Source organism: Ascaphus truei, chromosome 1, assembly GCF_040206685.1.
Source record: "Ascaphus truei isolate aAscTru1 chromosome 1, aAscTru1.hap1, whole genome shotgun sequence".
In the NCBI taxonomy this organism is placed as follows: Eukaryota; Metazoa; Chordata; class Amphibia; order Anura; family Ascaphidae; genus Ascaphus; species Ascaphus truei.
Genome location: NC_134483.1, coordinates 333,387,848 through 333,414,763, shown reverse-complemented (window position 1 = coordinate 333,414,763; position 26,916 = coordinate 333,387,848). Strand labels below are relative to the sequence as shown.

At 40.0% G+C, this 26,916-nt stretch overlaps 1 protein-coding gene across 2 annotated transcripts in view; it reads left to right on the top strand.

The window, feature by feature from the left end:
* EPHA5 (EPH receptor A5) overlaps positions 1-26,916 on the top strand; it is a 378,771-nt gene that overhangs the window by 322,207 nt on the left and 29,648 nt on the right. For both annotated transcript variants that reach the window (XM_075607532.1, XM_075607522.1), the window contains 4 exons: positions 5,592-5,653; positions 10,474-10,683; positions 11,848-11,997; positions 23,118-23,311. In XM_075607532.1, coding sequence (XP_075463647.1) covers positions 5,592-5,653; positions 10,474-10,683; positions 11,848-11,997; positions 23,118-23,311 — 616 coding nt within the window. The remainder of the gene's footprint in view (positions 1-5,591; positions 5,654-10,473; positions 10,684-11,847; positions 11,998-23,117; positions 23,312-26,916) is intronic.

The window sequence follows — 26,916 nt, the reverse complement described above, 5'->3', positions numbered from 1 at the left end:
TATACTTACCTGCACCCTCCTCCTAGTAGCGCTCCCATTGATTTGTCATCAGGGGGGTCTTTTCCCTATCTGGGTCTGCATTTGGCTCCCTGTGTATGCAGCAGTGTTATGCACCTCATTGCAGCCTTGTTACACAGGGTTGCACCACCAATGCATTACTAATGCTCCCAGTGCCTGTGTATTATAACACCTGTGTAGAGTGCACATCAGTTGTTTCCCCCACAGGGTCATATACTGTGTGCATCCACTATATTCATATACTAATGTTGTGAGAATCTACAGTCTCTTGCATCTACTGTGCATCACACGAGTTATGACACTATCTGGTCATTTAGAGTGAATGCACATTAGAACTGCACAGTACACTTTTTTAGGTTTTAAATATATTTGTTATGTTTGCATTTTTCAATAAATAAAAGTTTATTATTTTTATTAGTAGGGCTGAGTGCATCACATAGGGTTCTTTCTCTCTCCTCCTATACGCATTAGAAAATACACACAGGAAATATTGTAACCACTGTGGATCATTTTTTTTACAATGTTTGCTGTATAAGAGCTGACTGTTAAAGACTTCCATAACTATAACCCCCTTCATTTGCTGAAAAAAGGAGTTGAAAAGAAATGTGTTGCTGCCTGTCTGGGCATCTTTTGATTTTTCAAATAAAAGTAAAACTATGCATTTGTAAATGAATTGATTGTCCATGCAACGGAATAGTATAGCAGTACTATATACTGTCCTAATAATGTGAATTTTCTATGCTCTATTCCAGTGTTTTTCAACAGGGATTCTTAGGACCCTCTGATCTGATCCCAGACGCGCTATTAGCGAGAGTTGGGGTTCCTCACAATGCATCTGATCTCAGACGCGCTATTAGAAAGGGTTGGGGTTCCTTACAATGCCTGTGATCCCAGACACGCTATTAGAGAGGGTTGGGGATCTTACAATGCATCAGATCTCAGACGCGCTATTAGAGAGGGTTGGGGTTCCTTGCAATGCATCTAATCTTAGATGAGCTATTATAGAGGGTTGGGGTCGCGAAGAATTTCACAATATAATTATAGGGTTCTTTAACCAAAAGAGTTTAAAAACCACTGTTCTACAGTATACTTAAGGCTACAGCATTTATTTTATGGGTTTATTATGGTGAATAAAAGACTTAAACAGTATGGTGTAGAGATAAAATGTACTTAGTGGCCAGTTAAAATAAACAATGGAACAACATGACACAGCTGTAAAGTATGTATGCTTTTGTAACCACTTATTCTCAAGATACCAGCATAGACAAGCATTCTACGAGAATGTGTTAATACTATCATTTTTATGCATGTTATTCAAGCAAGTATAAAATATTTTCTTTGTTTATTTATTTTATTTCATTTTATACATGTAAAACAAAACAATAAGCATGTAAACATGAAGTAGGTTCAACATTGAGTGCAAAAAACATATATATACAACATAAATATAATAGAAACACGTATTAACAATTTGAACAGAAATATTATATTCCTCCTATTAAAACTTAATAAAAACGTTTATTATATTTTTGTATCATATCCCCCACAAACTGGTCTGTTAATTTTAATTAAAAAATATATATTTGATTTTACAATTTTTATCATTCCCTGCAGTGAAAAAGGATGATCATTAAATAATTACTTTAATTTTTTAAGCCAAAACATCTTTGTACATGGTGTTTTTTCTTGTCCTTATGCTCTCCTTTCCATGTAAATTGAAATGATATTCCTATGTTACAGTGTCATTCTCTTTGTGATCTTGTTAAGACAGCCACTTGACTTCTAATGTGGCTTCCAATTTGCCATGTTATTTGTGTCTTTAATTTCATGCTTCGTGATCCAATGCTAATGTGCTGAACAATTACTTTCAAACTGCAGTACATAGATGAGGAAATATGAAAATTCAACTATACAGTATCTGACTCTTGCAGAATGAGTTCAAGTAAAGGTTTGAATAACTCCATATTTACTGGGGTTTAGGACGAGGAGGGGCTTTGTAAGTAGAGATTTTCCACATTTGTCTGAAATGGAAAATATCTCAGACAGGAACCAGCTGAGCCACAAAACACAGTCCACAGTCAAGGAAATAGTTTGCAACAGTACATGATACAACTTGCAGATAGCAGACTACATACAGTATATAAACAAACTTCGGGAAATGCAGGTCTTCTCTAGGACAGAGGTACAAAGTACAGTACATCTCTACTCACAAGTTCATAATGCAATTCTTCATTTATTGTGACAGCTTATGAAAGGTCCATATGGGACCTGAAATGTTGTTCTTCCTCAGTTCTTGGCTGTCCCAATAAATGAAGAATTGCATTATGAGCTTGTGAGTAGAGATGTACTTTGTACCTCTGTCCTAGAGGAGACCTGTATTTTGAAGAGGTTGTCTGTCTGGTTGTGTTGGCTGCATTGCCAGGATTCTCCTCGCCTGAAACGATTTCCCTGCACTTTGGAACAGGACTATAGATATAAGACAATTGTGCACATTTTTATGAATTGTCATTTGAAAATGTGTAAAATCCGATTAATTTGTGTTTACAAGTTAGTGTTTGTTCTATAGACACCTATGTGGGCAGGTTTCTGGGGATATAAATGTGGTAAATATCTGTACAAGGCAAGACATGTTCAAAAAGTCACCTACTTCTAGTATTAAGTAGCAAAGAGCAGTTAGTATGGGTAATGTTTGCTAAGTGGTGCTACTCCATAGGATACAGATGTTGCACCCATTATCGCACAGTAAGAAGCAAAAGTAATTATGTGATTTGGCGGATACTGTTCAATTTGTTTGTATTGCAAATTACATGATAACAATACCCAGTCGTTTGATAACACGTTCAAACTCGCATATGAGGTTCACGACATTTGCAGCCCATTCAAGTAAATGAGCCTAAAGGTGTTTTTTGTCACCGAAAGTTGTCTTGTGGGGTAGTACATATGTACATTTTCGTTCGTGTTGACCGAAAATAAGACCATGGATGAGTAGAGAGGTAACGGTAGAGTAAAAAATACATAATTAAAAGACGATAAATCCAGCAGCCTTGTTGGATTGTGAGTACTTCATAGTAAGAAATATATCAATATTTTGCTCTAAGTTTGTACCATTGTTACATTTTCTCCTGGCTTTGTACCGCTCTGTGCTAGATATTTCCCTTTAATTTATTTTATCGTTTTATTATGAAATGTGGCCAATTTGGGTACAACTTAAAGAAAGGGTTTACAACAGGTAGACCATGAAAGAAAAAAGTTTTGTGCACATACTTACTGTATATCTTTAAACTATAGTTTTTAACATTAAAAGGAGTAATCAACAATGCCACAAATGGTTTTCACAATACGACAACACCATTGTATTCATCATTTAGTGAAGTACTTGCCATTGACAGCTTTTTAATGTGATTTCCGTACAGATATGCACCCATGAATTGATTAAATGTATATGAAAATTGTTTTTTAGAGTTCTGCACTCTTACTCACAAATGCTTGGAAATTGAAGTGCTAAACCAGCTGCTGTCAGGGGAAGCTTCCTGTAAAGGATACCATGTGTAGTATTTATGAAGAGCGTAATGCAGTGAGCACTCAAAGTTACAGATAAAAGTATTGCGAATGTAAATATTCAGTTACATGATCCAATGTGTTTTGGTCCCAGCGGGGATTGTCGTCCGGGATAAGCAAAACATCATGCCAAACAAGGGCACCCACACCCTTAAAGAAGCTCCAAGCCCTTCTCTCTTTGCATCATGATGCCGACATCAATGTGTCGCTCAGTCCGCTGTGTCGAGTCTTCCGTTCTCTTTGTGGTAACCATTGCTATGATGCTTATTTCTTCAAAGACACAGAATAAACAAAACAAGCAAAATAAGAAGTTAATCAATGGGGCTTTACCCATAATACTGAACATTCTAATGACACAGAGAGACATAGCAATAGTAAGGAAAGCCCTAGGAGAACGCAAGTAAACACATTTTTTTTAAAGGGAAGACTTGTATAGAAAGAAAAAGGGAGACATATAAAAAGTCAATATAAAAGAGACATGTCAGGGGAATTAAAGTCACAATGAAAATACATCAAGAGGAACGTGTTCCTTGTAGCAATTGTGAGCAATCCCTCATCAATCTAAACCTGTAAGAGTAAATAATTGAAAAAAAAAAACACATAGAAGGTCAAATCATAAATGACAAAACAGGAAAAAGGATAAGAAAAGCAAAAAATGTGAAAACTAAAAGAACCTTTGTCTGCCAAGAAATGTGTTAACGTGCATCCAAAAAACAATTCAATCTTAAAAGATCATTCAAACCATGTGGAGTGACTGTTCTTAATTTGAATATCCACTCTAACTCTTTACACAAGAGTAGGGTACCTTTATCTGTGCCTCCCAAGTATTGTGTAGCCTGTTCGATGCCCGTTAATCTTAATGATGAAACTGTATGTGCATGCACTTTACAATGTTGTAAAAGTACTCTGGGTTAAGTGACCTTTATGATAGTGCTTTTATGTTCAATGAATGGAGCAAACCACACGGACACTTGATAATATATTGTGCAGTAAACATGGACATACAGGTGATCCATTGTTTGATTGAAATGTTGTTACATTATATGTATTGCTGCATTGGTAGCAACCAGTTTTAGGTTTTGAGAAAATGTAGGATTGTTCACTGTTTATTTTATGTGTGTTGTTTAATCTGTTTCCTTGATGACATAAGTATCATATCAACATTTACCACAAAGAGAACAGATGACATGACACAATGGACAGGTGACAACATTGGCGTCGTGATGCGGGGGGATAGGGCTTCTTTAAGAACGTTGGGCGGCCATGTTTGGCTCAATTTCTTGAGTATACCTGACAATGGTCTCCGCCGGGACCGAAATGCATTTGATTGTAACTGAATACATTTCCAATACTTTTTTCTGTAACTTTGACTGCCCGCTGCATTAATCTCTTGATTAAATGCATACCATGCTGATAGTATTCTTAAAATACCTGAACTAGCCTTATTAAGTAAGAACGTTCTCATTACATAAAGAGAGAAAAGAACCAGATTAAAAAAGAAGAGCAATGTACAGTATGGTTTATGAATGTAGCATACAAAATTATTATATTGTACAAGTAATAGTGTTTTTGTCCTTACTGTATATGTGAGATTCAGTTTTGAAATATTTGTATTTTAAAAAGCGATTAAAATGATTTGCTTTCTAAGTCATGGGCTAATTTATCTTTGATTTATAAAAACAGTAAAATTAAAAGAAAATGGAAAAAGAAAAGTAGAAATAAAAAGTAAAATATTATATTCTTTTATTTATTTTTCCAGGTGAGACTGATTTAATTGTATTACAGAAATTTGAAGTAACTTTAGTACAAATTGTAATTATTCGTTAATGGCCGTTTTTGCACTCATATTGAACCAGTTTTACAGCAGGAAGAATGAAATAGTTATCCCTTACATTATTTTTAAACTAGTAATAATGTATGCATAATACAGCTGAGAATATAGTTAACATGCTAACACATTTACTAAATGAACAACAGAACTGTATATTCATCCTTCTGTTTTCTATTTTATATAGGTAAGCCAGTAATGATTGTAACAGAATACATGGAGAATGGATCTCTTGATACATTCCTAAAGGTAAGTCTTCTCATCTCCAGGTGTTTCTCACTTTGTCCGTTCTGGATGTTTTTAGCTGAAAATGCCCATTGAAGACAAAAAGGACCTGAACATCCACTACAGAGTATATAGAATGTACCCGTATATATTTGTAAATAATTTTTACGTTTTCAGTTAAATTATTTTAGTTTCTCAATTGATTTGCTTTAATGCTTTTATACTTGTCTTAAGCTTTGCAGTCCTTATTTTGAGTATTTTACCCCCCTCATTTGTATAGAAACAAACCAAATTGATTTGGGACAAAACCTGAACACAAAGAATTTTTAGAAACCACTTCCAAAACATGAAAAATATTTAGTAACAAAACCTGAGTAAAAGTGCTCACCCTTTATTTCCCCTACCACTGACCTATATGATTAATCTGAGTATCTCTTAGTACAGGGGTGTGCGAACTGGTGGGCGCACTCCCCAGGGGGGTGGGAGATCTTGCTGGGGGGGGCGTGGGCCGTTGCAGAGGCCCCATGCTCTTCCCCACGGCATTTAAATTAAATGCCGGAGGATCGCGTAAGGCCTCTGCAACACTTTACTTACCCAGATTCAGCCATTCTGTGACACGTCAAATGACGTTGCGGGGTCATGTGACGTGACGTCACACACGTCAAATGATGCAGCGGGTCACGTGACGTCACATGACCCTGCAGTGTCATTTTACTACAGCTCTAAGGTAGGGAGGGGTGGGCGCAGGCGACGCAGCAGGGAAGACGGGGGGCGCAGCACAAAAAGCTTGCGCTCCCCTTTCTTAGTACATACCAAGATGCTGAATGATGCACCTTCCGAGGTGTGAAACAATATTTTAGAATGGCCTACAAAGTGATTACAGTTTCACACCTCCCACTAGCTTTTTTTTATCTCGCCAAAATTAACATGTTTAATATTTCTCTTAAATTTTAGTTTTCAGATATGTTCTTATATTTTAACTTACAGTATAAACAATCAAAAGTGTTGTTACAGCCCCAAAGTAAAAAGTGCGACAAGCACGGTGAATGAATTCAGATATAATACATCAAAAACAAAAGTATAAGAAAGTATCCAATACAATAAAAAAGTGCACAGTGTCCAAGTGTCATGAAAAAAACTTTTTGTTGAGAAATGTGAGGGTGCTAAATAAATGAAGACTAAGGGGCCTATGCACTAAGTGTTCATAAGGCACTTATCGCCCACTTATCGCCCAAAATGCCTACAGTAATTCTGTAAGCGGTGATAAGTGGGCAAAAAAAGGCTGAATCGCGCAAAAAAAAAATTGGTCCAAAAAAAAAATTGGTCCAAAAAAAAAATCATAGAATGAGGGGTGATATGCCGCTTTTCGTCATGTTCATAAACTCGTGCAATTCTAATGCAGTGATTAGGTTATCGACGCCATCGCAGCTCTAGAATGGCGAGTTTCTCCCAAAATCCTCACAGCAGGAAAAGTTGGCGTGAAGGTGGTGAGAACCTGCTGAGAAGCGGCGAGACAGCACTTAGAAAAAAAAATGCCTTTTTTTTTGCATCGGATTGATGCCAGGAGTCTCCATAGCCGATGCCCAATAATATCACCACCGGAAATCCCCAGACACCCACGGGGCCCCCCCGGAGACCCCTGCTGTCCTATAGTATCAATCCTGTGTATAACAAATAAAATATGGTTGTATGTGGGGGTACATGGGGTGGGTTGTGGTTTGGTAGTTATTACTTATTTTAATATAAATGTTATTACTAGTGTATTGTAGCAGGGGATCCCTGGACTGGAAATCTATGCGGTTCTGCTCCGGCGATCCCCTGCTCATCTACACTAGTAATAACATTTAAATGAAAAAAAAACACAAATTTCAGGTGATATTTGCACAGGGAGAGGCGGCTCTCTCTGAGCAGCTCTATCAGCAGCAGATAGAACTCGCCGGGTAAGGCCTTTTCAGGGAGGCGTTCATCACATCGCAGGCAACTCGCCCGTTTTGTGAATTTTGCTATCACAGGTAATCAACGCTTTCTAAATACCGTGATAGCAACGCTCACAAAAACAGCGATTTAAATGGCCCGGCGATTTGTTTTATGAACCTTTAGTGTGTAGCCCCTGTAAGTAAGAGCGGGCTACTTATCCTTCTCCTACTGGAGTAAGCCCTGGTAAGGGCAGGTGCCAGTAGAAACCATCGGTTTTCCCCCCTCACCAAGCCCTGCCTGGAGTGATAGAGGTAGGCCCCTGACTCTGTAGCAGGCCTGAGACAGAGGGGAGGTTCTGCTGACATCACAAGGGGCATGGCTGGATCTATTTAGTGGGCTGTCCTGTGTGTGTGTGAGTCAGTTCTGGAAGGTGTTGAGTCTGAGAGTTCTGCCTGTGAGGAGGAGAGGCTGTGAGTCTGTGGAGTTGGAGTGTCTGGCTGGGGTGTCATAATCTGGAGAGGAGAGTGGCAGTTCTGTATGGTGACAGGAGAAGCCATGCTGAGAGTGAGAAGAGTGCTTGGAAGAGATACTCAGAGCCCCTCTGAGTAGAGCGGACAGAACTATAGAGGTAGACCAATGCCCCTCACCCTGTTCAGGGGGTGAGGGGAGAGACATCTAGCCTCACCCTGGGGGGGCAGAGGCAGGGATATGGAGGCCCCATCCAGACCATCCTGCCGGGATACAGTCTGGAGGAGAAGGAGGGAGGAAGTGACCTTGTTCATATGTGAAGTACTGCTGCTAATGAACTGCTGCTGTGTATGAGCTAAGAGACAATAAAGACATTGCTTTTTTACACAAAGAGACCGTGTGAGAGCTGGATCATTCGCCCTGGGACCAGGGTTTTCTCTGTAAGGGTCCTATCCCACATACCTGGGACTTATGGAGATGGATGCACTGCACCACAATCACTAAAGAATGGAGGCATATACCCCAGAAGCCTGGCCCTGTTATTCCCCATACCACCACGGGAGACTCAGGCCCTCCTGTTCCAAGCAGGTATGCACCACCAACTACATGTAGCCAGCCCTCAATACACCTTAGAGGCACGATCTGTGCCTGGGGGGGGGGGGGGGAAACATGGGCTACAAGTGCATAGGGCCCTAAGGCTTCTTTGTGCAATGAAACCACATCCAAACGAAATCTAAAAAACAGAGAAAAGAAGCGCGTGCTCTATAGTGCTTAGCCGACTATAAATTATTTAATAAATTGGTTAAAAGGAGTGATACAAGATGATGAGATGTCATCTGGGACCAGAATGCTGGGTGTAAAGATGAAAAGTGGCTGGTAAAGCTGGATACCAGGATTGTAGTAGGTAACGTCCAGGAGCTATCAATCACCAGCCTGGCAATGCAAGCGAGTACTGCAAACAGAAGGCCTAGTGTTCCAGCAGGTAACAACATCAAATGCCAGTATTCAAAGAATTAACCGCTTTCCCCACAATTCCGATATTCTGTAGGTGACGTGACTAGTGCGCCTTACGCGTTTTGTCGCGGAAATGCGACTTCATCATAGGGTGAAGGTGCATCTCATACCACTCCTTTTAATAAATTTATGGACTAATTTTTGTTTGGCTAAGCACTATAGAGCACACACGTCTTTACTTTGCTTTATATTTTTACTTATTAAAGTGCAGCTCAACCCCCTTATAACGCTTTGCTTGGGGTCCAAAGAATCACATCACATTATAAGCGGATCGCTTTAGAAATAATGTACTATTGTATGGATTGTACAATAAAGTATTTAAGATAACAATAATCGTGTTATAAAGTTCATAAATATGAAGATTGGGAGCCACGCTTGCATCACGTTATAAGCGGATTCACGTTGTAACGGATCGCGTTGTAACGGGGTTGAGCTGAAGTATGACTAAATTTCTGTGGGAAGGCAGCTTTGCCTGGAAGTGACCTGCATTTGGCATATTCTTCCCAGGCTGCTAATTTGTGACCTTGCACATAGTTCTAACATTCAGTTGCATACTCCCAAACTACATCTTTTTGATGTAGCCTTTAAACAGGGGTTTGACAGTTCAGAGTTTTATTTTGGTTTTAGGTATTAGGATGTCCCACCTTTTATTAGATGTAACATCTACAGCTATCACTGAAATGGGCTGGTAACACCTTGACAATTTATTTAACTATTTTACTTGTCCTGGTTAAGGACTGAAATGTGTTTTTTGAAAGGCAATCTTGTTAAATCATTTAAGTGTTAGAAGGGTCCATTTGGTAAAGTGACTACGTCTTGAGGCACTCAAAAGGTTAATCGGCAATCCAAAAATGAGTTTGTAATGCAGGCACTAGGACATCCGAATGAAATGCAAGCCTTCACTTCAGTCACGCATTGCCTGGGGCTCACTTCCAATATACAGTATGGTCGCCCTCCCCAAGCCTTCTTACTGCTCCCCTAGAATGACCTTGCTATGAGAAATCTTAGTGCCTTTGCTTTTCATCAATATACCACTAAATACAATATCTGTTCTTAAGGGGAAATGTTTTTTTCTTGGCTGCCTTTTCATTTGTAGAATAAAATACATTCTATTTCTACCCATACTGTATACAGTAGCCACACTTTAATAAATGTAATCTGACAAATACATATCTGTAATATTGTATGCATACAGTACATCTATTTGATCATTTACCCTAGCTTGTACACCAATACTGATGTATAATGTTCATTGTCAGACTGATTTTATCTGTTTAGAAATCTATGTTTTTCATTTATAGTGATTAAACACAAATAATAAAGTAAATAAAAGTACAGTCAAGTTTTATATGACATTTGTACTGCATAACTTGTGTATGTAGTATACACATCTAAGGTCATTTAGTATTAAAATCACGTGTAAATATGTTTTTTTTTCTTCTCAGAAAAATGATGGGCAATTCACTGTAATTCAGCTGGTGGGTATGCTGAGAGGAATAGCATCTGGCATGAAGTACCTTTCTGACATGGGTTATGTACACAGAGACCTGGCTGCAAGAAATATCCTCATCAATAGCAATTTGGTCTGTAAAGTGTCAGATTTTGGCCTGTCCCGGGTTTTGGAAGATGATCCTGAAGCAGCATATACAACAAGAGTAAGATGAAGCACGAAACACAATTATGGAAAGATGCTTACAGACTAATACTAGTGTATCACACTGAAAGAAACTGAGATCAACAAACAACATAGAAAAAAAAGTAATCATAGGGATTTCACTACATTTGTAGTGACATTTCCTAGTATGTTGTTACAAGTATTGTATTAAATCAATAGCAGTGTGGCTGATTTTCTAGATTGCAGAGTAATCTCCACCTCTCTTGTTTGGTGAGGATGTGCGTGAATATTTTATAAGCTTCTGAATCTCTATACAGCTTGGCTACTTTTTATTGAGTATATCAATTTAAAAAAAATTCTGCAATGATACAGTCTGGTTTAAGGACTAAATAAATCTTTAATTTTATTGTACCTTCTGTAGTTCATCTTATTCTACGGTTTGTTTCATGTGACACAAGGTAGACAGATAGATGGAAAACAGGTAGACAGGCAAATAGACAGTCTTGGTACAATGATAGCAGATACCATATAAATTATAGACAGACTTGCTGTAAGGAATAACCATTCACAGTTAACAACACAATTAAGTTGGCTGCAGTCACAGACTGTATGTTTGCAATGTAGTTTCAAGAGATACTGGATGCAGTTCCTGAATATTAATAAGATTCAAAAACAGACTATTAGTCGCCAAACTATTTTGATCTCTTAGTCAGGTGTATGTGCCCTTGCATCACCAATCTCCCACCCTAATTTTTCCCCCCTCCATATTATTGCATTGATTTTTTCTTTCATGTTATCCAAGGCATATGGTAACTGATTTAAAGAAAAGATCACTGTATTTGTCTTGAGTTATCTATAAACTGACTTGCATTAAGATACTGGTTTAAAAGTTATCATGTGTATTTTCTTCCCTATGACATGTCGCCCAAGGCCCATATTCATTAAACGGTGCTAAGCCTAGGGTGCACAACCTAGCTAAAGAATGGCCGTTAAGACATGCTGAAGCTTGGCACCCTTTAGTACATATGGGCCTATTTGTCTCCAGGATTTGTATGGGCATGGCTACATACTTTACTTGTTTTTCCTTGTTTGTCTTATTATTGGAACTGGATGTAAAAAAAATTCATCAATCATCAGTCATGGAAAAGGAATGGCGCACAAACTATACCATAATCACAAATATCCCTTACTCTGCCATTCACAGGGAGGAAAGATACCAATTCGATGGACTGCTCCTGAAGCCATCGCCTTTCGTAAGTTCACCTCTGCAAGTGACGTCTGGAGTTATGGAATAGTAATGTGGGAAGTAATGTCCTATGGAGAGAGGCCTTATTGGGAAATGACAAACCAAGATGTAAGTGTTTAACAAAAGTCTGCTGTCTGCATATAGGATGTACTGTAGAATAGTGTCAATTACTCTTTAGTGCTTTATTTGCACTAAAAAAATATTTATTTTGTAAACAAATATTAGAATACACATTGCAATACTTCCAGTAGCCATTTATCTTAGGGCTCCATCAATGTGACCCCATTAACTTGAACCATAAGTGTATGGACAGGGTACTTGATAACTGAGGAAAATCTCAGAGTCTACATTCTGCAAAACAGAATCGGAATATCTGTAGTTTGCACTTTAGGCTGTGTGAGACATGTAGATGCCGTTTGTAGCCTTTTCAGTATTTTATCCAAAATGAACTGTGTAATCTATGTATCAAACATTTCTAGAGGGAGTAGTGATAGCTTAATTCAGTACAATATATACAAATATACAGCAAAGTAAAAATAAATGCCACATTCAAGTAAGAGTTTTTGTTTTTTTAGTGATTTCTCTGCGCCTAAAACGAATCCCTCGCAGAGAAACGAAACTTTAGAAGAAACACTGGTTGAGTCTCCTGCAGTTGGCAGGCAACATTGCCACGGTCAAATTAATCTAATAACATGGCACATAAATCAGGAAAACACTTTATTAGACACTGCGTGATCTTGAAACGAAAAATCAAACTGCAATTAAAGATGCTGAAGCATGATCCTAAATGTAATTAGCTTGTCTAAAGTAAGAAATGCACCTTTACGCATCATATATACTAAACTGATCACCTAATCAAATGCAACCTTCTACTGAAACTGATTGCAAGTACATCTCTGAATCAATTGAGGAAACTGTTTATGCACAGCAAGATTCTAAGAAACAATCGTAATAATGCAGTGAATGTACTGTGTGAAAAGATGAACACATAAATAGAAAAGAGAAGAAGAGCACAACTTTATTTAATGGTTTTACATTCCTCATTACGTGGTGATGTGCACCATGACATATAACATATCCAAGTTCATGAAGTCTGTTTATCAAATTGTATAAAATAGGATTTAGCTGCAATATTGATCTCAAGACAAGCATTTGTCATATGCATCGTCCTCTTGTCAATTTACAGCAGCAGCTGCTATCATTGGTTAGTGATTTTACAAGCTACAGATTTTATTATCTACAGTAATTTTTTTAACTTTTTTTTGCCCAAAACAATCACACATGTTTGATTTTATAGAAACCTCTCTGGCTCAAGATGTGTATTACATTTAAAAAATTGCTTAAACGTCTACCGTCTTAACTGTCTGAACAGTCTACCGGAGACTCTCACAGCCACCACAAGTCTAAGTTCTTTCAAAACGAAAGCTGTCTCACATTTTAATCTGGTCTGTAACTGTTATAAACGCCTATAATATATATTACCTTTAACTGTGCATGCAAGGTCTTGTATATAATGTACTGTATAACCCTTTTCACGTATTGGAACTATGTATTTGTAACCATGTAATTTTCATTATAACTCGGTGCCAAGGACATACTTCAAAACGAGAGGTAACTCTCAATGTATTACTTCCTTTAAATAAATAACAACTATTTATATATGTGGGGAAAAAAATTATACGATGGCACTAAATAGTGCTTATATAGTGTGTAAATAGAGAATAAAAATATATTGATAATAAATGAATAATACCTTATAAGGGGTGATGGCTTAATTCCTTAATATCTAAATGCTCAATGAGTGAAGACAATGTGTCATTTATTCAAAGTGTCTATATGTTTGAATAATAAACATGCAAATAAAAATACCACTTGTGGGTACATTTACATGTCTCAGACGTGCCTGCAAACCTGGCTTCCCCTATTATCTCTGCTTCCGCTGCAGCCAGGGATTCTGGGTAATGACATGCAAATGAGCACTCACAGTGTCACCTTTTACTTCTTACCCATTTTAACATGGACCAATATAACCGTATTACACAGCTTTTTCTGCACAGACTGGGATAAAGAAGTGCATAGCCAGTAAATCAACTCACAGACAGCTGCTTCAGCCTTTTTGGTCTCATCTGTGTAAGGATGGTTTACTAGCTTTGCAAAGTGACATGTGAATGTGATCATAAGTGGTATTTTTGTGCTGTACACTGTACGGGGGAGGTGTTTTTGTCACTTTTTTACTCACCATAACTTTCTTTGTGTCTGGTTATACCCACTACCAGCTTCACATTGCATAGCTAATAACCAACCTCACACTAATGAGACCAAAACGGTTGAAATAGCTGTCTGTGAGTAGGTTTACTGGCTATGCACTTCTTTAACCCAGGCTGTGCTGGAAAAGTGAGTGCTCATTTGCATATCACTACCCAGATTCCCTGGCAGCAGTGGAAACATTGTATGCCAAGTAGGGCTGACTTGATGGTGGTTCCTCTGCCCCGAGCTCCGTGGTTACAGAGGCTCCACGCTCTTCCCCACAACAATTAAACTGATTGTCGGGAGAGAGAACGCGTTGCCTCTGTAACTCTCTTACTTTCTCCTGTGCGATCTCTTCCTGTCAGAGTCCTTCCTCGTGGCGGCATGGCGGCAAATGTCATTGCGTTGCCATGCCAACGGGACACCGCATGACGGCACCGCGCCATGAGGAAGGACACTGACAGGAAGAGATTGCAGAAGAGAAGGTAAGAGGCCCCGCACAACTGCCCTGCACCTAACCCCGCAATTTTACTAGCCAGCCCTGATGCTAAGAGAAAATGGAGAAAGGCAGATTTGTGGACCTGTCTGCGACGAGAATGTGCTCATAAGTTGTATTTTTATTTTCTGAACATTGTACAGTGGAGTGACGTATTTACACACCATAACTTTCTTTGTCTAATAATAAAAATAACAGAGATAAAATTCAATACAAGTGTATAAAAATATTATACATTAATATATAAACTATTCCATGAAAAATGCAAAAATACAGAAAATTGATATACTATATGAAAAGGTACATGATCCTTGAGTAATAATTATTCCAAACATCGTATAACAAGGAGAATCTCTCATTGAGTAATCCCTCAGAGTTCACAGGTCCAGATCAAGTAGAGTCGAACAAAGATCCCCAATGTGTCTTAATGTAGCTGCTTACAGGAAACAAAATCTAAAACCAAAAAGAAAGCACATGCTCCAGAGCAAAATATTGTTTTAACACTATAATATATGAAAGAAAAATAAGAAAGTGCTGCACTCACAAAAATGCGATCTTTAAATCTCATTAAATATCAAGATCTCCAGTCTCTGCTGTGAAATACTCCAAATCTGCTTCATAGAGAACCATTATCAATGTAGATCAGCCTCAGCAATGGAGAATGCCCCAAACTTGTGGTTTGAGTTTCTGCTATTGTCCACTATTCTCCGTGTTTCTTCATAGAACTGACTTAAACCTCTGATGAAATCAGGAATTATCTGAAATTCTGCAAACACCTTCTGCCTGAATACAGGAGTACATTAAGGAGTGAATGCCGGGCTGAGCAAGGCCGCTTTCCTCTACTGCTCACTATACAGAAGAGAGCACTGAAATACTGAACTCACCTAAACAACAGCCACCCACAGTCTTACTGCTACAGATCAATGAATAACAAAGAGCTCCTCAATAAACCTTGTGCCATCAAACAACTTTTTCTCTTACTCCCAGAGCAAAATACCACACAGACAGCAGCCTGCCAAGAAAAAAATCAACTCAATCGCCAGCGAAATGAAGGAACAGTATACATTGTTGTGGAAAAATGATATCCAGTGCTCAAAGAAGCTGGAAATTTATCATAGCCTACAGAGAGAATTCACCCTGGCACCCTACCTACTGAAGGTAAATGACCCGAAGTAGAGACAGACGTGCCAGTACAGAATGAGTGTCTACAGCCTGGAAATAGAAACAGGCAGACGCAGACAGAACTGAAAGTCCTGGGAGATGAGACTGTGCCAGCGATGTGAGCTAGGAGAGATAGACGATGAAACACATTTCCTACTGCTTCACACAATACTCTGAAGTAAGGAGTGCCAACAGCTCTTATCCAGAACTTTAATAATATCGAAGTGAACCAAAAAATAGCAATCCTCCTAGGAGAAGACAAAATCACAGCAGAACTGGCTGCACATTATATCAGAACCTGCCACAGGCTGAGAGACGCCCGCTAAACCCCACATCCCTGTGTGCATTTGTTACCCATGTACTGTTTAAACATTACCCTACCCCTTGTTAATCATGTACTGTGTAATCATTATATCCATCCCCCTATAATTCATGCTTTGCAATACTGAAATATTTTTCTGTCATGCCCAATAAAGCTTATTTGATTTTTGCCACATTCAGTATGTGATTGTATTTGGAGGTTTATAAGTAAATGGACAGAAACCCCCAATGCTACAGCCAACATGACAAACCTAGTAGCACTCCTTTTTGACATAAATATATATATACAGGGTGTTGTGTGTGTTTGTATATAAGTAAATGGGCCATGGACTACAGTGTACATGCACATCTCTAGGTATTCCATTCCTGCATTGATTGGTGTGACCCCGTTTCTTCCTTTTCATTTCATACTTGGACAGACACACATGCATTACACGTTAGCACCCCGTTTTATTTTTTATATATGATATGCACCAGCTCCTTCTTCTTCTCAGTCGTATACTATGAGGGACATTTAAACATATTTAGTCTTCTTGTTATAGTAAAAAAGAAGTTAGATCAGCTTGTTACAAATCAACTTAAAATGTCTAGAATGTTTGAAATCAATTTTTTAAGCAGCTTTTAAACCATACTAATAGTTATTAAGCAAACCATAGTGTTTTAATTCTTTGTGCACAGTTTTTTTTTTACCCCTGTATTTTGAATATAAAAACTTAGTTTACAGTACCTAAACTAACTACTGACTCACTACACAGGGAACGGAGTGCTTCATATACTGGAATTCATTTTTCTCTTTTGTGGTTGTTACTGTTGATTATTGCCCAGTGAAGCACCTCCCTACAAGACTACGAGTAGGCTTTAGCGAGGGTCCCCCTTCCCTTTCCCTAAAGCTGAGAATATGTTAATTTAGCCTACATTTTGTTTGTCTGGCTTTGTTATTGATTAAAAAAAAACATTTTGTAAGTATACTAGCCCTATACAGTGCCACGGGAGAACATGACAATTACACCAGGGATCAGTGAACTAAACAGAACTGCAGAGTTGAACAAAAGGGAATTTTTTGGAAAAAGATTCCACAAACCAAGTACATAAGACTCACACATACTCACCCAACTGGGGTAACTGAGGAACACAGATCGACATAATTTTACACAGATTTTTCTAATTTGCATATTAAGAATTAGGTATTTAAGGTGCCCCCCCTGAGCATATCCCATACTCCTTGATAAAGGACCCGTTGGTCCGAAACGCGTAGGAGGTCTTTGTCTTTGTCCCCCAAGGGGGTGAACTTGTCTCTCACCATGCTGCAATAAAGAAAAAGTTTTTTATTCCACACCTGGCTCCCTGGCTGTGCGCCATTCGTTTTTTCTATTGGATGTAACTGAGGAACAACCTAGAGCACTAGGTGCGGGGACCTCCGTCCAGAAGTTTTCCCCGATACGCGTTCCCAATTTGTGCCACTGTCCTCAATGCTAGGGAAAGCACTGCCTTGCTCTCTGCTAGTCATCAGTTCTAAATTCTCTGCCACTGCTTCACACCAAACTCCTCCACAAGTCTCCGGAACACCCTGCGATGACTTCGGATATTTACAGAATCCATTTCGGCTCACTGAGTATTCCACATCAAGTCTCTGGATCCAAATCCAGGTTCCTGCTGATATATCCCTTGGTCTCCATCCACCAACATGGAGGCCCAACCAAGCCCAGAGCGGATTGTCTTTGGGGTTCAATCAGCGAGCGAGGGCTTGCCTTTATTGGACCAATCCTGAGCAATGGAGGTTACAGGTTAATGGACTTCCAGGACAGCCCACGGGGGTGGGCTTAATTTGAGCAGGAAATGTGCCTACAGAGCACATTTCCGGCAATGGTTCCCCATGTCCTCCCAGTACCATCGAAGGGATAGGCAACTCAGTGTCTGGGCCGAACAATGGTCCCCCTGTGTGGAGCCATTTAAAATACACCTGAGTCCACAGCCCTGCCTCGTTCGACAATGTCCCAAGCCACTCACCGTATCTCGCCGTGATCTCTTTTGTGTTAAGCCTGTATACTTTTATACACATCTTCCACACAAAGGATCATACATTTTAAAAATGTAACATACAGTTAACCCCTGGTTTCCGAAGTGCTGGAACCAGACGACAGAATATAATATACAGTATGCCCAATGTGGGCACAGTATACAGATATAGGATTGGTACAATAACCTTTACATGCTAAATAAATACATCATATTATTGATAGCTCTGGGGTAATGGCGTTACCGTGCTCGCTCCTCTTCTTGTGCTGTAAAGTGAAGTAATACGCCTGTAAGGTCAGTAGCGAGAGGTGCATATGGACACCAATTGGAACAAGCACTATTATGCCAAGCATCAAGAGAGACATTATCTGAGGGTCCGGTATTACCAGGGGATAATCTTTAGCATACCTGCAGGACACCTACTCCCTCTGGTATCTGGCTAAACACTACCACCTGAGCTTCAGTCTCTTTCAGCCGCACTTCGCAGTGTGTATCCGGAATATGCCTACAAGTGACTTGGTGTGGATGGGTATGATGTCTGTCTGAAATAATACTTGTTCCAATTGGTGCTCATATGCACCCCTTACTACTCAAGTATAGACAGGCAGCACATTTGAGAGGGTTATTTTAACCTTTTCCCCTCCAAGAAATATCAGGATTGTGCCTAAGAGGTACGTGGTTTGGAGTAACGTGTCTGTAATAGTGTCAGATTCACTATTTACTCATATGCACCCCTTAATGCTCAAGTATAGACAGGCAGCAGAAATTCAGCGGTTTGTTTAACCCCCTTCGACCTCCATGAGTACACTCTGAACACTACATAAATTAATCCAGCAGTTATTTCTTGTACATGTATCTGTGGGGCACTTGGAAACATAGACAGCTATCTCAGTTTTGTATTCCAATCTGTATATTTACATCTACGTAGATACAATTTTCTTACAGTCCTCTCCTTTTTTCAGGACAGAACAGGAACTATAGAGGTGGATCTCTGCATTTCCTGCCACCTAGACCATATCTGTCCAGCCCATACCTGTGACCCTCACCTGATTCTTTATCATTAGTTTATTATATTTGTTTTTAAAGCTGCAGTTCAGTCTTTTATTTATTTATTTATTTTTTTACTTCAATAGTTTCATGTGGGCAATCTCTAATTACCTAAAGAACTGTATAGCTGCAGGTCAATTCGTTCTCCATGTATTGATCGGCAAAATTTGGTGACATAATTAGTGAAGGGATCTGTTTTTCTTCTGCTTCTGTCTCTCAGTGGAAGCTCATGAATTTTCATGAGCACTCCTGCACTGACATGTGCTAGAGGGAGGGCAGGGCTGACAAAGGGGTGTGCCAGGGCTTGTGACAGGACATGAAGGGGCAGTGCCTTAGCAAATGGTTGTTAAAATAGAATACAAGAAAATTGGTCTTTCAAAGTTGTTTTTTTAAAAACAGAAAATGCTAAAAGTATTTTTTCTTACTAGAGAACTGATTTATTAAAAAAAACACACATGCAGGATATTGACTGAACTGCAGCTTTAAATGATCCCCTTTTTATCAGTCAACTTTATCCTTCACTGAGACTCTATATTTTCAAATGTATCATTTATGTCCATTATAGTAAGTGTCTGTTTGATGTTACAGGGTATAGGTGTGCCCATCCCAGCTTATTTGGCTGTGGTGAGTTCCTAATTAGTAGGTTTACATCATTCAATTACAGGTGTGCTCCAATCTTAAAGGAGTATTTGTAACGCTTATGCCCACCACAAACCTGGACCGGACCGCGGGGCTGAGGTGGGGATGTGAAAACACCAACCTTTGACCATGAAGCTGGGTCCGGGTTGCGTAGTCCGTAGTCGTGCGTAGCCGGGTCAGGATTTGAGAAGACAGAGTAGTCCATAGGCAAGCTGGGGTCAGGCAGGCGGCACTGGAATGAAGGTCGAGGTCACAGGCAAAAATTTGGCAACAGGAAAAACTTCGGCGAAGGCGCTTCAGCGTAGTTGCAGCAGCGCGGTGGGTGCAGGAGCGGGGAACAGGAAATGGGTGGAAGGAAGGCCATGGGAAAAGCAGGAGTGCAGACATGCCACAGGAAACACTGATAAACAGTGTAGCCGCTTCAGTGTGGCGAAGGCGAAGTCTGTCAGGAACTAGGAGAGTAGCACCGGGGCTACTGAGCAGGGAGGCCTTAGGATGCAGGAGAAGTGCAGACACGCCACAGGAAACACTGAGGAACATTGTAGCCGCTTCAGCGCGGCAAAGGCAAAGTCTGCTAGGAACTAGGAGAAGAGAAGGCCAAGTCAGGCCAAACAGAGCTGCTTGTGGCAAGCACAGTTACTTGGAGAAAGTATTATGTTCAGCAACTTCCTGTGGGGAAGGGCAGCAGCTAAATAGCACCGGCAGCCAATGGCACCAGAGCTGCATAGGAGGCAGCAACAGGCAGGCTGCAGAGTAACACCAAGAGCAGGTGATTCTGATTGCAGGTTCAGGGAGGGATTTGTCTGGAAGCCCTAAAGCACTGTTTTTAGTGACATCATCACGGCGTTGGCAGTGGAGCTGTAGCACGGGGGGCAAGTATTACACGATGTGGATATCTGGTTGTATAGCGCTTGTCATTTTGCTTATTTTGTTCATTAGCAACACTATCTTGCGCATTAATGCATGCCTATGATCAAAGTATATTATGTGAGAGATATACAATGAGCTCTCTATAGCGCTAGAATAGAAGGTCTAACTGTGACATACTAGTAGGGTACTGCTATGATGTATCAAAATTACCAGTGATTGAACGAAGAGTCTGTTTTGCACCTATATGTTCAAGACTTACATACTGCACCTATATTAAGCAAGAGGTTGATTACCATTATAGGCTTGGCTTGTCTCTTTCTGCGAAATACTCCATTTCAGATCTGTATATTGCGTCATGCAGCAACAATGCAACTAAGATACTTGCCTTTTGATATAGGTTTGCATATACATCATTAGGAGGATATACGATGTAGGTAATTGTTACAAGGTTTTACTTCTAGCAACAATTTGGTTACTCTGTTACCTGGTAAAGACAATTTCAAGCTAATTAAAAGGGACACTGATATTGATACACGCTTTGGCTTTGATATTCCTTGCTATCGACTGTATTGCATACAACAATCAAATATGGTTGGAATTTGTCTATCCAGGGAATATTAACCCTTTAAATACCTTTTTACTGATTAGGTATTCTCTTCCATCCCTTGCTCCCTGTACTGTGATTAACTGTGGCTGGAGTTTCTCTACTCAGGGAGTATTAACCCTGTGTGGGGTCAAAGGAAACTTCCCCACATATATGAGTACTCCCCATTTTATAGATGCTCCACTGCCAATATTTTAACACTCCCACGTATATATATATGCCATACCCTGTGTTTCTTTGTAGATGACCAATAAAACTTTATTATTTTAGTTTTACCACATTAGAATGGCTGCATAGGATTACTTAGATCCTGGATCAAATGTTATCCCCCTATTAAAAACATATTTTTCATGAGTGCAATTTATGAGGGCTTCTTGTGGAGGGACGATCTTCTTGAATCCTCACCTCCATTTTGTTCCAGCCAAACCCAGGAGCGGATCCCTTACAGTATTCTCTCTATTCTTTCTAAGTGTTGAAGCTTTTCAATCTCCAAACTTTTCAAAAAGTTTGACCATTTTATGATGAAAACAACCCCCCCAAAAATGTATCTGAGGATACGCCTTTCATGGAGAATAAGCCCCTCAGTCTTTATTGTATAATAGCACAAAGGCCCAGATACATCAAGCAGTGATAAGGAAAAATGGAGATATCTTCCAAAATGTACTAATTTTTGGAGATACTGTAACATCTCCAGTTTTCCTTACCACTGCTTGGTGTATCTGGGCCTTTGTGCTATTATACAATAAAGACGTTTTCTATCCTGACTAAACATAGAATGGATTAGTGTTACTGTTCTGCTGATTTGTTTTAAAACTGCTTTGTTGACATTCAACAGCAGGTCTAGACAATACTTTTATATATGGAGATAGATATTACCATGTGCAGTATTTTCAAAATTAGCAATAAGCAGTTTTAATAATAATAATAAAAAAAACTAATACAAATCCTCCACATGACCAATACCTAATCCGATAAGACTTCTCTTTGAGTCCCTAGCAGCTCTCTTTTATAATGATGAGCCTCTTGACATTGTACAATTTAATATTTTGTGCCATTCCATTTGGGATTATCAATATAAAGGAGGATTTTCTAAATGTTTTCTCTCAAGGGATAAATAGTATTAAAAATTGGGTGATTGAATGTGTGTACAGGGTTTATACATTTGTTATTGAAATAAGCCATGCCAATGTAATGTAAAAAAATCAGTCTGAATCCATGATTCATTATTAGGATGGACATTTTTCATTATGGTCTTCTTAAAAAAAGCAATTTTATTTACTGTAAGTGTAGTGTTAAAACTATATTTACTACCAATAGAAAGCTGTATCACAGATAAAGTCTGTATGTTTAAGAACAGATTGGATACAGTTTTAGAAAAAAAAGTTATCAATGGATATATACTGTAGCACAGTTTAAAACATAAGGTAGATAATTGATCTGATTGTGATATACTGGATGAAGGAATTTGTGTTGACTACAGTAAAATAATATTAACAGCTTTTGCTCTTTTGTTTTCCTTCCTATAACATCTCATCCAACACAGCATTAAACAAAATGTTTACTATAATAAACTTAAACTACTGTGTGTTACAGATGTAGCCAAGGCTATTGCACCCGCTGGCATATTATGGTGGGGTATTCTGAGGTTTCACTGCCATTGAATCCTATGGAAAATCTGTAATACTCAGCATTATAAGCTTTGCAATAACCTTGGCTTCAGTACATCAGTATGTCCAGCCTGCAAGAATTTCCAATTGTCTATCACTTCCAGAATGTGTTATTTAAAATGATGAACATCTGAAAAACAAATTAATTTGTCTTTGTTAGGTAATTAAAGCTGTTGAGGAAGGCTATCGTTTGCCAAGTCCCATGGATTGCCCTGCTGCTCTTTACCAGCTCATGTTGGATTGCTGGCAAAAAGACCGGAACAGCAGGCCCAAGTTTGAAGAAATTGTCAGCATGTTGGACAAGTTGATCCGTAACCCAAGCAGCTTGAAGACGCTTGTTAATGCATCAAACAGGTAAATATTACATTCTATGTACCTATCTATGTATTTACATATTATTTATTTATTTATTTATAAAATATTTTACCCGGAAGTAATACATTGAGAGTTACCTCTCGTTTTCAAGTATGTCCTGGGCACAGAATTAAGACAAATAATACATGATTACAAATAGTTACATAAATGAACAGGGTATACATTATATACAAGACATTGCATGCACAGTTAAAGATAATAAATATTATGGGCGTATGAAACAGTTACAGACCAGATTAAAATGTGTGACAGCCTTAGATTTGAAAGAACTTAAACTGGTGGTGGATGTGAGAGTCTCTGGTAGGTTGTTCCAGTTTTGGGGTGCACGGTAAGAGAAGGATGAACGTCCGGATACTTTGTTGAGCCTTGGGACCATGAACAGTCTTTTGGAGTCTGATCTTAGATGATAGGTGCTGCATGTGGTAGGGGTGAGGAGCTTGTTCAGGTAGCTGGGTAGCTTGCCCATTAAGAATTTGAAGGCAAGACAGGAAAGGTGAACTTTGCGCCTAGACTCGAGTGATGACCAATCTAGTTCTTTGAGCATTTCGCAGTGATGTGTGTTATAGTTGCATTGGAGAACAAAACGGCATATTGAATTGTAGAGGGTGTCAAGTTTGCCAAGGTGGGTTTGAGGAGCCGAGCCATATACTATGTCTCCATAGTCAATAATTGGCATTAACATCTGCTGTGCGATACGCTTTCTGACCAGGAGACTTAGGGAGGATTTGTTCCTGTAAAGTACCCCTAGTTTGGCATAGGTCATGGTTGTCAGGGTATCAATGTGCATTCCGAATGTTAAGTGGGAGTCCAACCACATGCCCAGGTATTAAAAACTAGTAACAGGAGTTAGGGTGGTGTTAGTGTTGGTTCTAATCTGGAGCTCAGTCGCTGGAAGCTTTAAAAATTTAGTCTTGGTCCCAAATACCATTGTTACAGTCTTGTCAGTGTTTAAAAACAGTTTGTTTTGGGAAATCCAGTTTTCGAGTCTCAAAAAGTCAGACTGAAGTACGTGTTCAAGGTCGGAGAGGCTATGGCTGTGTGCATATAAGATTGTGTCATCTGCATACATGTGTATTGAAGCTTCCTTAGAAGCTGTGGGAAGATCATTGATGAACACTGAGAAGAGTAGGGGCCCCAGAACAGAGCCTTGCGGGACGCCACAGGTGATATCCAGGGGGTTGGAGTTAGAGCCTGAGATGGACACATGTTGGGATCTACCCGATAGGTAGGACTGAAACCAGTTTAAAGCATGCTTCCCTATTCCAGAGCTCTGGAGTTTGTTAAGCAGGATAGCATGATCAACAGTATCAAAAGCCTTTGCAAAATCTAGGAATATTGCACAGTGAGGACCACGTTCCATTCCACACTGGATTTCATTGCAAACTTTTAGCAGGGTAGTTACAGTAGAGTGTTTGGGGCGAAAGCCAGATTGGAATTGGCTAGGGAAATTTGTCTTGGTATAGTAATCGCTTAGTTGGGAGTGGACACATTTTTCCATGACTTTGGATAGGATTGGGAGAAGGGAGATTGGTCTGTAGTTTGAGACAGTGTTTTTGTCCCCACTTTTGAACATTGGGACAACTCTAGCAGTTTTCCAGGTCTTAGGGATATGGCCTGCAGACAGGATAGAGTTGACTATGGAAGCAATTGGTTTGGCAGTGGCTGGGGCACCAATTCTTAGGAACCTAGATTGCAGTAAATCAGGTCCACATTGGCTGCTTAGTTGTAATTTGAGGAGCGCTTGTGTAATCTCCTCTTCAGATACTGGGCCAAATTGAAAATTGTGGGCAGTGTTGGGAGGGGGTGGGGCTATATGGGTACTCCCAGGATGAGATTAGGTTTGTGATTTGGGTTGCGTTTCATTAATAAGTTAGTACACTACCGACACACTTTATTAAAGTGTGGCCGGTTCCGCAAGCCGGGAGATTTCCCGGCTTGCTAGTGGCCGCCCCTCGGCGTGCCGCGCATCGGGAGCCTGCGCCCCCTGCACGCGCGTCCAGGGCTCCCCGAGGGAGCCCTGGTGTCCCGCGATGTGGGGGACGGCGGCAGGGGGTTCCGGGGGACCCGGCGGACCCGGCAGCGAGAGGGAGAGCGCCCCGATCGGAGGGCGCTCTTCCGCTGCTTCGGCGCGCGCCCGGCACCCTCCGGCGAGCGCCAGTTTACTGCTGCGGCCGAGAACGGGCAAATGCTCGAATAAACTCGGCCGCAGCAGTAGCACACCCCACAAAGTAGTCATTGAATGCATTTGCAATGTCGGTGGGATTTGTCAGAGTAATATCTCCCTTAGTGATATTACTTGGCTGTTGATGGTTAGAAGGCTGGAATATGTTGTTGATAACCTTCCAGAAGTTAGCTGGGTTTGATGTATTCTGGAGGAGATTTTCAGAGTAATATTGTGTTTTTGCAAGCCTTGTTTGCCTTGTGCACATGTTCCACAGGCATCTGTAGTGATTGAGATCCTTGATAGTGCCAGTTACTTTGTGGCTTTTCCACAAGGCATCCCTGAACTGGTAGAGTGCTATAAGGTCAGGTGTTACCCATGGAAGGTGGGCACCCCGTACCCTTATTCTGCGTAGTGGAGCATGGGTATGACAGAGTTTTAAGAACTCGGATTGGAAATAGTCAAGCGCGGAATCAGGGTCGGGAATTAAATCGATTCTGTGCCAAGGGCAGTTGGTAAGGTCAGCCAGAAACTGTTGTGGGTTAAAGTTTCTAAATGTTCTAGTGAGGAGAACTTTAGGGCTTGATTGGGGCGGTTTAACTTTCCTTACACAGTACACTATTGCATGGTCACTGAAAATGTCAGGAAGGACGCCAGAGGATTGGATTCTGCTGGAATTTGAGGAGAGAATCCAGTCAAGCAAGGAATGGTTGTGCGATTTCAGGTTTGTTCGTGTGGTTTGGGAAATGAGTTGCGATAAGTTAAGCGATTTAATTTGTGTGTGGATTTTGTGGTTTTTAGGGTCAAGCCAATTGAAGTTAAAATCCCCAAGAACTAGCAGCTCACTCTTTTCATTCAGAGACGAAATGGAGCCAGGAAACTGGATGATATCAGTCAGGGATTGTAGAGGGGCTTTAGGGGGGTGGTAGATGCCAGTAAGCAAGATGGGCTTAGAAAAGGGGAGGCATATTCTGCCAACTAGGATTTCAAAAGAGGGTGGGCTCGGGGGGCAATTTAACAGTGTAAACTGTAAGGTGTCAGCAATATAGAATAACACCCCTCCTCCTCTCTTTGACCTATCTCTCCTAGAAATGGAGTATCCCTGAATGGCGATATTTGCATTGGGGGTTTTAGGGGTTAGCCATGTTTCTGTAAGAACGATGGCTTTTGGTTTATGCATAAGGCACCATGCTCTTAGTTCGTCCAGTTTGGGCAGCAGACTCCGGATATTTATATGGGCGACAGATAGCCCTTTTTGGAATTTGAAGGGGGTATTCTCAGGGGTGTGGGACAGAGTTGAAGTGGGAGGGCCTGGGTTAGATTCAATATCAGATGCTAAAGAGAGTAATAGTATGAGTGGAAATTTGAGTGGTTGTTTGCAAGTTGTAACTTTATCATTTTTGCCATTTGAGTGTGCAGTGGT